Raw genomic sequence first — 16,113 nt, 5'->3', positions numbered from 1 at the left:
GTGTTTCTACCCTGCCCCCTTTGCGTCTTTTGCGCACTTGTTTTTCAGTTTTTATGTGCCTCGGTTCTACCGAGACACAAGATGGCTGCCAACAATTCCTGGTTTGGAGTGTTGAAAGACAGTTGACAGTCAATTAGCATGTAGCTCGTGCTCATAAAGCTACACGCATGATCCTCGGAGGATCCGCATACCCTACTTCGTCCATAGATATATCTATGATTTTTCTTTTGATTTTCTCAGGAACTACTGCACAGATTAACACCATTTAACAAAAAGCGTGATCTGTGAACCAAACTTTACCTTTTTGCCAAAATTGATGTAATTCCGTTCAGCAGTTTGAGCTGTAGCTGTGTCTAAAGGTCACTATGGAAAATTGCATGTGGAAAACTCGTTTTTGGAGCCCCCTTTTTTCTCTGCCCCCGCTTGACGAATCACCCCGAAACTTTCAGGATAGGAGCAGAGCGGAGCGCTCCATCTTCTTGGAGAATTTCGCGAAGATTCGTCAACCGGCACCAAAGTTATTCCAAATAGAATGTTGCGGATTTCCTATGGAAAAAAGGTCCTATCTCTAACTATAACTACTTGCTGGCGACCGCCAGTAGGTGATATATATATATATATATATATATATATATAAAACCACAAGAGAGTTGTCCCCTTGGTGAAAGCCACAAGACACCAGGTAAGGCTTTGACGGTTTTAATGGGAGAGCTGCAGTTGCCACGTGCAAACATCCATCTAAAAATAAAAGTCAATTCGCCGACGCGTTTCGTGCGCTGTACGCACTTCTTCACAGGCTGACTCCATGAATGAAGCAAGCAGAGTCAGAGCACCTGTATTACATTTCACCAACACGCCCCAGTGGGCGTCAACAGTCACACTGCCTGCTGGTTGCTGGAGTGCCTTTCGATATTGTCCAAGTGGATTGCTTGCCGTTTGATCATTCAAAATTGATTTAAAAGTCACCAGTGGGTAGATGGAAGTTCACATCTAGGCAGCGGCACCATCCGACTCTCCTCCCCGCTCCTTGTGCCTCCAAATGCTGGCGTCGCTTGGCGCCAGCACACAGACCGAAAAATCAGCAGGGCTTCCACCGCGGCCGGACCAGCCGCATCAATACAAAACCACAAGAGAGTTGTCCCCTTGGTGAAAGCCACAAGACACCAGGTAAGGTTTTGACGGTTTTAATGGGAGAGCTGCAGTTGCCACATGCAAACATCCATCTAAAAATAAAAGTCAATTCGCCGACGCGTTTCGTGCGCTGTACGCACTTCTTCACAGGCTGACTCCATGAATGAAGCAAGCAGAGTCAGAGCGCCTGTATTATTTATTTATTTGTGTATTTTATAGAGCGCACAGCTACCCCGACGGGGCGTCCCGGCGCTGAGAACTTTGAGGGTGGAGGGCACAGGAGGATGTTATAGGGAAAACAGGTGGGTCTTCAGAGACTTGCGGAATAAAATTTCTGATTGGGAAGAGCGTAGGGCCAGAGGGAGCTTGTTCCAATGCTGGGAGGCACAAACCTCAAAGGTTTTTCCGCCTGCCCGTGAGCGTTTGAAGCGTGGAGTTTCCAGGAGAAGGAGAGAGTTGGACCGTAAAGTCCTGTAGTTGGTATACGGTCGCAAGGTGTTTTTCAAGTGGGCAGATCCCATACCCCTCGATGCTCGGTGGGCCAGCGTCATAGCTTTGAAAATACACCTTTTGGCCGTTGGCAACCAATGTAATTTGCGGAGGTGGGGAGAGATATGGTGTCTAAAAGGTATTCTTTCCACTAACCGGGCGGCGGCATTTTGGACCGTCTGGAGTTTTTGACATTGGCCTGCTGTGATGCCTAGGTAGAGGGCATTGGCATAATCAAGATGGGAAATGATCAGTGCCTGGATCACAGTCTTACGGCAGTCCGCTGGTAGGTAGTTGATGAGACGCTTGATGGTTCTGATCTTGCCAAAACATGAGGCTGTCACTGTTTGAACCTGGGTATTGAAGCTGAGATGATTATCCCAGCGGACTCCAAGATTTTTTACTGAGTCTTTAGGTGAGGGGGCTTGGCTCAGATCTTCTGGCCACCATAGACTGGAGTCCAGAGGGGATGGTGAATTAAAAAAACAGAACCTCCGTTTTTCCAGCATTGAGTCGAAGGGAGTTGGCATCCATCCACTTAGAGATGTCTCTGAGGCAGGTTTTTAACGGATCAAAAGCTGAGGGAGAAGGGGAGTCGAAAGTGAAGAGAAGCTGAATGTCGTCAGCGTAGGAGGTGGACTTGATCCCAGTCTGAGCGATCAGTTTTGCCAGGCGGGTGAAATAGACATTAAATAGAAGCGGGCTGAGCGAGGAGCCCTGCGGGACTCCCAATTTGAGTGGTCTGGCTGTGGAAGTGTAGGGGGGAGTGAAAACCTGCTGAGTACGATCAGAGAGATACGACGTGATCCAATTAAGCGCAGTGCCACCTACGCCTAGGTCCGCTAGCCTCCTCAGCAGAATCCTGTGGGAGACGGTGTCAAATGCCGCTGAAAGATCCAGCAGCACCAACACCGCCCTTGACCCTTGGTCGAGCGTCCACCTCACCGAGTCAGCCATTTCAATGAGGGTTGACTCCGTGCTGTGGCCCGACCTAAAGCCATGTTGGGAATCATGAAGTAACACGTTGGTTTCAATGAAGTTCGCCAGCTGGGAGTGGACCAGTTTTTCCAGAATTTTTGCGGGGGCGGACAGAAGGGAAATGGGCCTGTAGTTGCAGGGGAGGTCCGGGTCTAGATTAGGTTTCTTAAGAATGGGAACCAGGGAGGCATGTTTCCACTTGGCGGGGAAACTACCCAATCTGAGGGAGTCATTCCAGATGTGGTTCAGGTGGGGGTTCAGAAAAGGTGCCAGTTTTTAATATTGCTTAGCTGGCCATGGGTCGTTGGGGGAGCCTGATTTACACTTTAGTAATTCAGTCAAGGTGTCTGCTTCGGAGAGGGCTGAAAATTCAGAAAAGGTAGCCTGGGGTGTCGAGGAAGTAGAGGGTACCTCTTCCCAGTCTTCTTTGTTAGGGGTGGGGAAGGAGGAATAGATGATCTCAATTTTGTCCTCAAAAAATTGTGACAGTTTGTCACATAATGACTGAGATGCAGGCTGGGTTCGAGTCAAAGCATTGGGGTTAGTAAAAGAACGAACTATATTAAAAATCTCTCTGGAACCGTTACTAGCTTGTTTGATTCTGGAGGCTAGAAAGGCCTGTTTATGTTCTTTGATCATTCTCTGATATTCTTTGAGTGCTGTTTTATATGAGCTTTTCCTTTCAAGGGAGAAGTTCTGCCTCCAGAGACGTTCAAGAATTTTACAGGCAGCCTTTTTCTGCCGGAGCTCGTCCGAATACCAGGGTGCTGAAGGTGCAGCCCGATAGGTCTTAATAGGTTTAAGAGGGGCTAAGACATCTAGGGCCCGGCAGACCCAGGCATCCAGGTAATCGATCTTATGGTCGAGGTCAGGAGACTGGCTGGGGTGGGAGTTTTTTAGTTGTTCCGAGAGGGTGTCCGGGGTGATGCGGCTCCAGTTTCTTCCTGCAGTCTTTGGAGTAATGCAGGGGCGTGTTGGTGAAATGTAATACAGGTGCTCTGACTCTGCTTGCTTCATTCATGGAGTCAGCCTGTGAAGAAGTGCGTACAGCGTACGAAACGCGTCGGCGAATTGACTTTTATTTTTAGATGGATGTTTGCACGTGGCAACTGCAGCTCTCCCATTAAAACCGTCAAAACCTTACCTGGTGTCTTGTGGCTTTTACCAAGGGGACAACTCTCTTGTGGTTTTGTATTGATGCGGCTGGTCCGGCCGCGGTGGAAGCCCTGCTGATTTTTCGGTCTGTGTGCTGGCGCCAAGCGACGCCAGCATTTGGAGGCACAAGGAGCGGGGAGGAGAGTCGGATGGTGCCGCTGCCTAGATGTGAACTTCCATCTACCCACTGGGGACTTTTAAATCAATTTTGAATGATCAAACGGCAAGCAATCCACTTGGACAATATCGAAAGGCACTACAGCAACCAGCAGGCAGTGTGACTGTTGACGCCCACTGGGGCGTGTTGGTGAAATGTAATACAGGTGTTCTGACTCTGCTTGCTTCATTCATGGAGTCAGCCTGTGAAGAAGTGCGTACAGCGCACGAAACGCGTCGGCGAATTGACTTTTATTTTTAGATGGATGTTTGCACGTGGCAACTGCAGCTCTCCCTTTAAAACCGTCAAAACCTTACCTGGTGTCTTGTGGCTTTCACCAAGGGGACAACTCTCTTGTGGTTTTGTATTGATGCGGCTGGTCCGGCCGCGGTGGAAGCCCTGCTGATTTTTCGGTCTGTGTGCTGGCGCCAAGCGACGCCAGCATTTGGAGGCACAAGGAGCGGGGAGGAGAGTCGGATGGTGCCGCTGCCTAGATGTGAACTTCCATCTACCCACTGGGGACTTTTAAATCAATTTTGAATGATCAAACGGCAAGCAATCCACTAGGACAATATCGAAAGGCACTACAGCAACCAGCAGGCAGTGTGACTGTTGACGCCCACTGGGGCGTGTTGGTGAAATGTAATACAGGTGCTCTGACTCTGCTTGCTTCATTCATGGAGTCAGCCTGTGAAGAAGTGCGTACAGCGCACGAAACGCGTCGGCAAATTGACTTTTATTTTTAGATGGATGTTTGCACTTGGCAACTGCAGCTCTCCCATTAAAACCGTCAAAACCTTACCTGGTGTCTTGTGGCTTTCACCAAGGGGACAACTCTCTTGTGGTTTTGTATTGATGCGGCTGGTCCGGCCGCGGTGGAAGCCCTGCTGATTTTTCGGTCTGTGTGCTGGCGCCAAGCGACGCCAGCAATTGGAGGCACAAGGAGCGGGGAGGAGAGTCGGATGGTGCCGCTGCCTAGATGTGAACTCCCATCTACCCACTGGGGACTTTTAAATCAATTTTGAATGATCAAACGGCAAGCAATCCACTAGGACAATATCGAAAGGCACTACAGCAACCAGCAGGCAGTGTGACTGTTGACGCCCACTGGGGCGTGTTGGTGAAATGTAATACAGGTGCTCTGACTCTGCTTGCTTCATTCATGGAGTCAGCCTGTGAAGAAGTGCGTACAGCGCACGAAACGCGTCGGCGAATTGACTTTTATTTTTAGATGGATGTTTGCACGTGGCAACTGCAGCTCTCCCATTAAAACCGTCAATATATATATATATATATATATATATATATATATATATATATATATCAGGAACACTCCAAACTTCAGCATACAAGTAAGGCACTGACTCCGTGAAATAGATGATCCCAAATAAGTTTTATTCACTCATTAGGCTGCTTGACGCGTTTCGGCGGTAAGCACCCGCCTTGTTCACCTTGTGTAGCTCTCCCATTAAAACCGTCAATATATATATATATATATATATATATATATATATGTATATATATATATATATATATATATATATACACATTTATATTGCCAAAGCCCACACCACTCAGGACCTCATCCCATAAATTTGCAAAAGCCAACTCCCTCCCAGGAAATGGATGCGTGACAGAGAGCAGAATGTGCAGCCATGGGTTTCGTCGCAGATGAGATTCTAACTGCGTCACACTATTTCTTTTTTTTATTTGACCAGCCATTAGAGGTTAGAGGTAGCCCTAAACATTACCAGATTAAAGCACTTTTTTCATGTAAGGGTTCATATCCCACATCTGGAGAGAGGATCAGGGACTTTTCATGGCCACAAGGAATAATTAAATAATGTTTGAATACCCAACACCAGTTCTTCAGCCGTGTACTTAGTAAGTTGATCAGCTAGATTGGTTTTGGTTTTAATTGTCATAGAAATGGCAAAGCATTTTCCAGATAGATTCAACAGTAAATATCTCAATAGTAACCAAGCAGCTGCAAAGAAACGCATTTTAAGTAAGTTGAGTGCTAAGGCCCAATCATTGAATTTTGCATACACATTGCTGAAAAAGAAATTGAGCTGCCCTTCCTATAGTCATCTGTTGAAAGTAATGGCAGCACACATATTACCCACTCGGACATATAGCTTAGAAATAAACTCATACACACACCTGAGGCCGCAGAGCTACTTATCAGTGCACTTCACAAGGATATCACAAAGATAACAAGCATTGGAAATGCAATAGGTCTCGCAGTAGGAAAGTTTGAGCTATAGGTGTTAATTATTTTTTTGTTTTTTATTTATGTGTTGTTTTTTCTAAATAGCTAAATTAATAGCTTTCTTCTTTACAAAGCCAATAGTTATAATTTTTCTAAATGTGACACCTCTAGCATTTGTAAAGCAACATGTTTTGTATTAACGGGACTTATATGTGACTTATATGTATTGATATAAAAAAAATCAATGGCTTTAAAAAACAATAATTAATACGTAAATAAAATGGATTTTATTTTATATTGCCAATAGCTTAAAGTGTATTAAATATATTTAGTGAAGATGCTGTGGTTGCGCTGAGTGAGGGTGAGGGGTTGAGGGTGAGGGTGGGTGAGGGTGAGTGAGGGGTTGAGGGTGAGTGAGGGGGTGAGGGTGAGGGGGTGAGGGGTTGAGGGTGAGTGAGGGTGAGGGTGAGGGGTTGAGGGTGAGTGAGAGTGAGGGTGAGTGAGGGTGAGTGAGGGTGAGTGAGGGTGAGTGAGGGTGAGTGAGAGGTTGAGGGTGAGTGAGGGTGAGGGTGAGGGGTTGAGGGTGAGTGAGGGTGAGGGTGGGTGAGGGTGGGTGAGGGTGAGGGGTTGAGGGTGAGTGAGGGTGAGGGGTTGAGGGTGAGTGAGGGTGAGGGTGAGGGTGAGTGAGGGTGAGGGGTTGAGGGTGAGTGAGGGTGAGGGTGAGTGAGGGTGAGGGGTTGAGGGTGAGGGGTTGAGGGTGAGTGAGGGTGAGGGGTTGAGGGTGAGTGAGGGTGAGGGTGAGTGAGGGTGAGGGGTTGAGGGTGAGTGAGGGTGAGGGGTTGAGGGTGAGTGAGGGTGAGGGGTTGAGGGTGAGTGAGGGTGAGGGTGAGTGAGGGTGAGGGGTTGAGGGTGAGTGAGGGTGCGTGAGGGTGAGGGGTTGAGGGTGAGTGAGGGTGAGTGTGGGGGTGAGGGGTTGAGGGTGAGTGAGGGTGAGGGTGAGGGGTTGAGGGTGAGTGAGGGTGAGGGGTTGAGGGTGAGTGAGGGTGAGGGTGGGTGAGGGTGAGTCAGGGTGAGGGGTTGAGGGTGAGTGAGGGGTTGAGGGTGAGTGAGGGTGAGTGAGGGTGAGTGAGGGTGAGGGGTTGAGGGTGAGGGGTTGAGGGTGAGGGGTTGAGGGTGAGTGAGGGTGAGGGTGAGGGGTTGAGGGTGAGTGAGGGTGAGGGTGAGTGAGGGTGAGGGGTTGAGGGTGAGTGAGGGTGAGGGTGAGTGAGGGTGAGGGGTTGAGGGTGAGTGAGAGTGAGGGTGAGTGAGGGGTTGAGGGTGAGTGAGGGTGAGGGTGAGGGGTTGAGGGTGAGTGAGGGTGAGGGGTTGAGGGTGAGTGAGGGTGAGGGTGGGTGAGGGTGAGTGAGGGTGAGGGGTTGAGGGTGAGTGAGGGTGAGGGGTTGAGGGTGAGTGAGGGTGAGGGTGAGTGAGGGTGAGTGAGGGTGAGGGGTTGAGGGTGAGGGGTTGAGGGTGAGTGAGGGTGAGGGTGAGGGGTTGAGGGTGACACGTGCAAGGATTTGCACAGTGCAGGGATTCCTATTTGGATGGCATTTTCAAAGTAAGCTGCAATCCCGGCTTGATCTCCCAGGAACAATTAATTCCTGGCCTACTGTGATCGCGAGAAAAGACCCAACATGCAGACCCTTCCACCATGAGAACCCAATCCTCTGAGTAATTCTGGGAAAATCCGTTTTATGGTAATTACTCTGTAGCACCAGCTGTGCATTTGTGCTTCACTTCCTGGTTGCCGCAGTCTTGCCTTGTTCCACGGATATTCCACGTACATGCCTTGCTTTAAGAAGGTATATTTAGAGCAACATTTTCATATAACTGTGATCTTCGTTTGTTTCATATTTTTTCTTATTAGAATACTACAACAGTATTGCGCAACAAATTATATGCAATAAAAAGAACAAGTATACCAGTAGCAAATATTTCAATTTAGTGATGCTGACAAACGAAATATATTTTCTAAAAGTAGAACCAAAATAGGGCAATAAAATGGAAAGGAAGAAAAGAAGAGAACGGAGAGTGTAGATAGTGTAGAGTGTAGAGTGTAGATAGTGTAGATAGATCGCATTAGCCTATCTATTGATTTGATAGAAAAGTAGTAATATGTAACCGTGGTAGTTCATGTTTAATCTTCCTTTTGCAGCTAAAGCACAATGAGTTACTGGTCACGCATGTCTGTAAATATAATTTTTAGGGTAAAATCATTTTTTTATTGAATTTTACATTTTTGAACAGGAAACTACACCATAGGCGAAAAACCATGCGAGCACTGTTATGAAAATCTTATAATCCGAAACCATCCACAGATATACGTAGTATTACTTTTCAGAATATCCCTCCTGTCATGAGCACGATACCCATTAATCTTCGCCAGCCCATTCCGTCTGTTTATCAAAATAAGTAAGAGTTTCATTGGATATGAGGTTTCAAGTTGGCGAGTTGAGAGACTGGCAGAATAAAGGCATAGAAGGAAAGTAATTTCTCTCCCTCTCTGAAGGGTCTTGTAGCCTCAGCTATGAAGCTTGTTTCTCTTGACTTTAAGCAGGGGGGCGGGGGGTAGGGGGTATAGCAGGGAGACGAGAAGGGTAGCTTTGAGGGGGGAGCAACGAGCGCCAGAACATTACTGGGAACGGATGCAACTGGTTTAGCAGCCAGTTCTGCAAATGCTAACAAACTAGGCAGCGTAATGAATAGACCCTTTCAGAAAGCTGGGTGTGCTCGTGTTAGATGGTGGCAGACATCCTGCAGACTTTATGCACTATGCGCACATCTGGCTGAAGGGGCGGCCCTGCTCTTGTGTTACCAAGCATGAAGGGGTTATAACAGATCATTTCAGCTCAGAGTAAGACAAACTTCAAAAAATGAAATAAACCCTGGAACTTAACTGGTTAGCAGACAAAGTTAATCAAAGATACAATTGCCGTTGCAAAACACAGACCCTTTCACAGCAAAATATCATTCTAGAGAATGCAAAGTATGCAAAAATTGCAGTCCAAGTTCAGGTGGAGTTGCATGTCGGTGGCATGCATGTGGTAGCCTATATCTAAGTCTGGCCTTTTTATTACTTAAAGGTGGTTCGAGAGAGTTGGAACAATGACCGCTGTCAGTGCTTTGTTGACACCGAGCTGGCCACAGTTAAGTCAATAGTTGGCAAACCTCTCGGGGTGTGATGTGTTTTTTTAGGGTAGGAGTGTTTAGAAGCATGTTAGATAGCATGTTTAGACAAGACGGACGGACGGAAGAGAGGGGAGGGGGGAGGAGAAATGCGACACGGAGGGAAGGGGAGGGGGCGGAGCCTTTCACCGTAACACGGCGGGCAGGGGAGGGGGCGGGCAGGGGAGGGGGCGGAGAGGGGAGAGGTGCGACACGGCAGGATGTGACCGTTGCGGCGGTGTTGACGGCGTTAGACGGAAGGAAGAGAGGGGAGGGGGAGGATAAATGCGACACGGCGGGAGGGGGCGGAGCGGGTAAACATAGACGGACGTGCACGCGCACGCGCTTTTAAGGTCAATGCGCATGCGCATAAGCTCAATGCGCATGCGCATTGACCTTAAAAGTCACGGGCACTGCAAGGAATCGCCACGATTCCTTGCAGTGTAGATAAAGAGTGGATAAGTCGCAATTCTCTCGCTTGCTCGATGCGCATGCGCATCGACAGGCGAGACCTAAAAAGGAGTTTTATTCTGTACCGATTAGGAGCATACGATTCGAAGGATTTACTACCAAATTGGAAAGGCAAAAACCAAAACGCAAACGGCCATTTATGCTGATACTGCAAAGAATCCATAAGTCAGTTGATGTGTGTATGCCCTACATTCCTTAAATACATTTTTAATGAACTAAACATCCGCACTTGTAGGCAAACTGTAATCCGCTGGATGGAGGATACATTCAACATATTGACTTGCCGAGGGGTCACATTTTTCATACAAATAAGAACCCTCCTCCGAAAAGCAGACCTAAAATAGTTAAAGAGACACACACAGGGACAGTTTTTTTACAAACTTTAATGGAATGAATTCACCAGAAATGAGTGCTTAATATTTATGTTAAACACTGCATATGCAAATGTAAATTATTTTATGAAGTAGATAAATATTTTTTAACTTTTGTAATTAGAACATTTTTTTAAAGGGACCAAAAAAGAATAGTATATCTACTTCACTTTATGGTTATGAAAAAAACAAATAAAAGACTTTTGTGACTTGAGTGCTCTTACTACAATTATATTTTTTTATCTAGAAGATCATAGCATTATTTCTCTTGATGGAATTTGAAGGCAGTTTTGTCCATCTTGGAGTTAATGGGATAGGATTGTAGGTATCACTACAAAGACAGCAGAGCGTTTATACAGGGGTTGTGGTCCATACTGTGGTACCAAAACGAAAATGATATACCATCTTTAAATTTTCTGCTAAAGAGAGGGACCGAAAGGAAGCAAATTTGGTCTGTGATAAGCAACTAGACAGGGTAGTATTTCCTGAATAAAGTAAGATCTGTAAGGTCTGAAGGGCCATACAAAGGACAATAAGCAGAATTTTCTGTTGCACAGGCAGCTACTTTAAGGTGTGCAGTTGACTAGAAATTTAAAAAAGCAACATGTTCTTCAATATCAGGCAAAATGCTGAATTCTGACCCTAGTGGAACTGCCCACATTGACACAGAGGCAAGCCCAAGGGAATAGCAATGCTATTTTACAGGCGCAAAGCAATGTTTGGGGTAATTGGTGCTCTACATACCTCTTGAACAATAATGGAAAAGACTTTCATTAGCACCTTCATTTGATAAATGCGGGAGGAGACTGTTATCGACGAACGCATCTACCTTCAAACCGAGCTTTATCATCACAGGCTCCAGTGTGAGTAAGCACTTATCTGGGTTGACCAGAAGACAGATAAAAAAGCCAGACAAGAAAGCCACCCACTGCCATCAGCTATCTTGATCTCCTGACACCATTGCCTTTGTATAACTCTATTGAAGCTAAAATAACTTTTGACATTTTAGAAAACAAGGTATCTTGCAGATATACCACTCACTAGCGGTTAACTCTGCAGATCTGTTTCTACATTTTCTACTTTTTCTACAAACTTATGGTCCTGACAGGACCTGTTAGAGGATGAGGAATGGAGAGAGGCTAGATGACACCTCATGAGCTGGCTATCCCACCCCAACTCCGACTGACCACATTTAAGTACCTACCTGCATAGGGTACACAAGAGTCTGAAATGGATAAGAAGAGATACAGATTTTGGACTCCGTTCTTAAACTGTTATGGGTGATGGGTAAGGGGGAAATTGGTGAAGGTAATGGTGGAAGAAAGTCCTATGGTTAAGCCTCTCCAAAATCTCGGTGGAAACATGCTTTAAGGAAGGCCGGTCAAGGGAGTGCACTTCCTCCCAAGAGAGCATAATTTCTATCATATGAGATGAAATCACCCTAGGGTGCTATCGCGAGAGAAAGGGGTGAGGAGTGGCGAATGAGGACAAAAAAAAAAGAGTCTGAAATGCCTCTGGTGGGCAGGTAAAGCTAGTACTCGAGTTTCCTAGAAATGCCACTCGGAGATAAGGGATTTTTCCCATGTGGTGTGGAGCAGCTCATTAATCCAAACACATAGGTGTAGAATTGGATTCCTGGTGGGGAGGACCATGGGCTATTTCATCAACTTCATCCCTAAGTTAGTCAGGGGAGCACATTCACAGCAGATCAGACCAGTTCTCCAAGAGTAACATGGTAGATGCAGTTCAAGTTTTTAGATTACTCAAAAGTCAATGTTTTCCGCCATCAATGTTGGCACAGCCAGTGCTTGTTGCATTCCCGGATACAAATTTGGGAGTTATCAATACTGAAATGGGATTCCTTGGAGTCATGGAGGAGGTGAGGGTGGAACTTAAGGCATATGATTGCTGGCAGAGATACGTTTCCTCCTGGCCACATGGAATATCGCCGGCTACTGGCAAGCTAATGCGGCTACACAAATGAAGGCCTCCGTGAACTGGCAGGATCTTTGCTCCCGAATGGGAACAGTCATTTGAGTTAACACACCTTGATAGGAAAGAAGAGACTAGAACCTACTGTATCATTACTGTGACGAATTACAAGCATTGTGGATTTGTGCAAATGAAAACTCCACCACACTGGCAGAATTTCCCTGTGGGCGAACCCAGTTGTGAAAGCAAAATCACACCATTTCGCACTTTGCTAATCACAAATTAGATTTACCTTCACCAATAACATTTTTTTGAAAGGTGATCTTAGGTGCACAACATTTAAGAATTGCTAAGTAAGGAGAAAAGTTATTTTCAATTTGTGTATTATATGTGTAAGTACGAAAACATAACAATGTATCTTTTTAAAAGGGCTCCACCACCCCTGAGGTATAGTTGACATTATGTAAAACTATTAATGTCTAAATACAACAGTTGAAACACATGAGAACTCAAACGCAATAGTGTAATTCAGTGTGCAGCTCTTTACAGCCAGTGCAACCGCTCCGGCTCCTGACTCAACCCACCAACCTGAGTAATTGACTTTAGCCGACAAAGAATTACAGGCACCTTCTTAATATATGTTCAAATGCCTGTTCCAATTACACCTTTATCAGCCACACGAACTGCTCTTCAATTAATGTTGCTAGTTACCATCAATTTATCTATCACCAGCGGCGACTCAATTATGTTTGCTACAGGATTCGTCAGCTAATAAACTGCATTCATGTTTGAGGAGGAATTCAGCCGTTCGTGAAAGTAAGATGGATAAAAAGCACTTTACGGCCTGCTCTCGCCTGCATCCCTTACCCTCCTCTGAAAGCAAACACCACACTGTGCTGAATGTGCACAATATATAATTTCGGGATGTGGTGTATGCTTGGTGGGTGGCTGAATAATTTACCTACAGCAACATTAGCCACGAAATGCATTTAATCGAAATTACACTACATCTATCATATTTATGAATACTGTAGACACATCTTCCGAGGTACGCGCCGCGCGCTGGCTGTCACTCAAAGCCAGGGCCACTCCCACTACATTACTGTGAACGTCCTTACTCGGGCGGGTGAGGTTTGTTCATCCGGGTGGGAGAGCTGGGCCTCATTCTCGTGCACGAAGGTTCATCCAGCAGCTTCTCCCCGAATTCACCCCCGTAGACGGTGCTGCTCTTAGCTCTCCGGCGCTCTTCGTACCCCCAGGCCGAGCGAGCTCTTCGCGTGATCTCTTCTAGTCCCTTCCGGCCCCGGAGCACGCTGGAGTCCGGTCTTGGAGTGAATTCGGGAGCCCGAAGGAAGGGAAAGTCTGACATTTTTGCTGACTGTTTGATGGAACTTTGGGATGCGCGCGTCTTCCGTGCAAGGATGCAGGGCCCCTGCGCGAGCCTCTCCTGGCTCCAGGAGGTGCGCCAAGCTGCAGCCTGCGTGTGAAGGGTTGGAGTCACTGCCAAATTGTTGACATGAGTTGCTGAGCGACAGTGCAGCGGCGGCTTTTACGGGCGAGCCAGTCTGCATGCCAGTCTAAAGGATTCTAAACATGTACTGTTGAGTCTGGCGATTTATAAACACGGCCTTTTCTCCAGTTTTTACCACACGTATCTATTATTTGCAAAAGCACATTATAAAAATACAAGTGAAACAGTTTTAACAGTATTCCCTTATATCAATTTTTTTGCACCCCAGGTTTCTGGGGTCCTACCAGAGTGCAGGCATGATAGTGTATGCGTTGTGGTTTGGCCTGTGATGGAGATGTTTAGTGTAGTGTGAGAGAATACAAAAAAATTCTAGTACCCGCAACAAGAAATTGCAGGTCTATTAAGGACACTGGTGTGAGGATTATGCTCCTCTTTTTTTACTCTTTATTTTCAGCAGCCAATCTAATGTAAAACCTTTAAAACACTACATTTCTCATGACCACCATAGAGCCCACAGCCCTATATAACCTTCAAACTGCCATACAGTTTCCTCTTTCTTTGCCTCAAACATCAGCATAACAATTGATCAGTCCAAGGCCCTACAACGATAGGATCACTATCAACTGAAACCAGAAACTGGCAGAACGGAAGCCCGATTTAAAGGCCCTGGATCCATGGAATCTGAAGAAATTCATCCTAGAGCCCAGATACAACTGACGAACGGTCCCAGAAAGTCGGAACTTCGGCACGGCATGAATCACTTGTCCTCGTTTCCTATAAAAAAAGAGTCAAAACACCAAAGGCATAAACACTGGCCCATATATCAGTAAATGCCATGAAATAATCAACAATGTCAGGGAGGTAAAACATATTTATTTAAGCTTATATCGCGCACAGCTACCCACAATGGGTTTCCCGGCGCCAGGGATAGACTGTAGAAGAAGGAAGGAGTATCACCTTGACTTAAGGCCACAGCCGACTATTGGTCACGCTTAGTAAAAAGCAGAGTCTTCAGAGCCTTACGGAAGCGGAGTAAGTTGGTCTCAGATTTTAATGCCAATGGGAGGGAGTTCCAGTGTTTAGGACCCAGAGTCGAAAAGGAGCGGCCTCCCATTTTTGTCAGCTTCCATCTTGGTACTGTGAAATTACCAGTGTCCGATGACCTTAGTGAGCGCAGGGGTCTGTAGGGTTTTACCAGCCTCTGAATATATGCTGGAGCACTGCCCTGCTTGGCCTTGAACATGTAGCAGAGTGCCTTGAATTTAACGCGTTCAGGGATGCTCAACCAATGAAGGTCACGCAAGGCGGCAGTGGCTGAAGTGCGTCTGGGGACGTTCTTTAGCAGGCGCGCAGCCGCATTTTGCACCACCTGCAGCACATGTATAGTGGCTTTATCTGCGCCCAAGTAGAGAATGTTGCCATAGTCCAGGCGTGATGTTACAAGTGCCTGGACTACGGTTCTGCGGGAGGAGAGGGGAAGCATCCACAGAATCTTGTGAAGCCACCGCAGTGTTGAGAAGCAGATGGCTGAAACCTTAGTAGCCTGTTGTCCCATAGTTAGCCTGTCGTCAATAATGACACCCAGGTTACGAACTGCAGTAGATGGTGTAGGCGCATTTCCCAGTTCGGTGGGCCAATGGCAGGGACCCCATAGATGCTTGTTCTGTCCCAGAATGACCACCTCGGTCTTCTCCCCATTCAGCTTGAGACAATTTCTCCACATCCAGTCGGCCACAAGAGTGAGGCCCGACTTGAGTGCGGAGATATTGTTCTCGTCTCTCCCTGATAAGGAGAAGACAATCTGGGTGTCATCTGCGTAGGAAAACAGGGTTAACCCAGCTTGTTCGACTATGGTTGCCAAGGGTTTAACATAAATGTTAAATAATAAAGGGCTAAGGATTGAGCCCTGGGGGACACCGCGGGTGGATGGGCAGATGGCGGAGGCTGCCTTAGAAGAAAACACTTGGAAGCTTCGGTCGTTGAGGAAAGACACCAGCCAGGCCAAGGCCTGGCCTGCCACACCTAGAGATTTCAGAGAGTCAATGAGGATGGAATGCGACACGGTGTCGAAAGCTGCGCTCAAATCCAGCAGGATGAGCGCCATGGTGTTTCCCTGATCGACACCGTGCCTAAGACTATCTGTTACCCCCAGGAGGGCTGTCTCAGTTGAGTGCCTAGGCCGAAAGCCCGACTGAGAAGGATGGAGAAAAGCAGTGTTTTCGACCAGTTTAGAGAGCTGAGAATGTATATGTCTCTCCAGTATCTTTGAGAAAATTGGCAACAAAGATATAGGGCGAAAGTTGGCAGGGTTTGAAGGATCTGCACCCATTTATTTCAATAAAGGTACAACCATGGCGTGTTTCCAAGGTTGGGGGACATGGGCCTCGCTCAGAGAAGCGTTAAGTAATTTAATGATGGTGAGATGAGTGAGGGGATCTAATTGTTTTAGTATTTTGGCTGGGAGAGCATCCTGTGGGGAGCCTGGTCGCACACTATTTAAACAGGAGAGAAAGGAAGACCATATATATATATATATCAGACA

General features: G+C 46.6%; 1 protein-coding gene across 1 annotated transcript in view; it reads right to left on the bottom strand.

Moving 5' to 3' along the window:
- LOC147728485 (uncharacterized) overlaps positions 1-13,580 on the bottom strand; it is a 310,726-nt gene extending 297,146 nt beyond the window's left edge. Inside the window, exon 1 of the mRNA XM_086962261.1 lies at positions 13,219-13,580. Coding sequence (XP_086818387.1) covers positions 13,219-13,469 — 251 coding nt within the window. The 5' untranslated portion in view covers positions 13,470-13,580. The remainder of the gene's footprint in view (positions 1-13,218) is intronic.
- Positions 13,581-16,113: the final 2,533 nt, after the last annotated feature.

This window comes from Lissotriton vulgaris, chromosome 3_1 (assembly GCF_964263255.1).
Source record: "Lissotriton vulgaris chromosome 3_1, aLisVul1.2, whole genome shotgun sequence".
Taxonomy (NCBI): Eukaryota; Metazoa; Chordata; class Amphibia; order Caudata; family Salamandridae; genus Lissotriton; species Lissotriton vulgaris.
The sequence above is the reverse complement of the archived record's forward strand: the minus strand, read 5'-3'. Positions and strand labels throughout refer to the sequence as shown.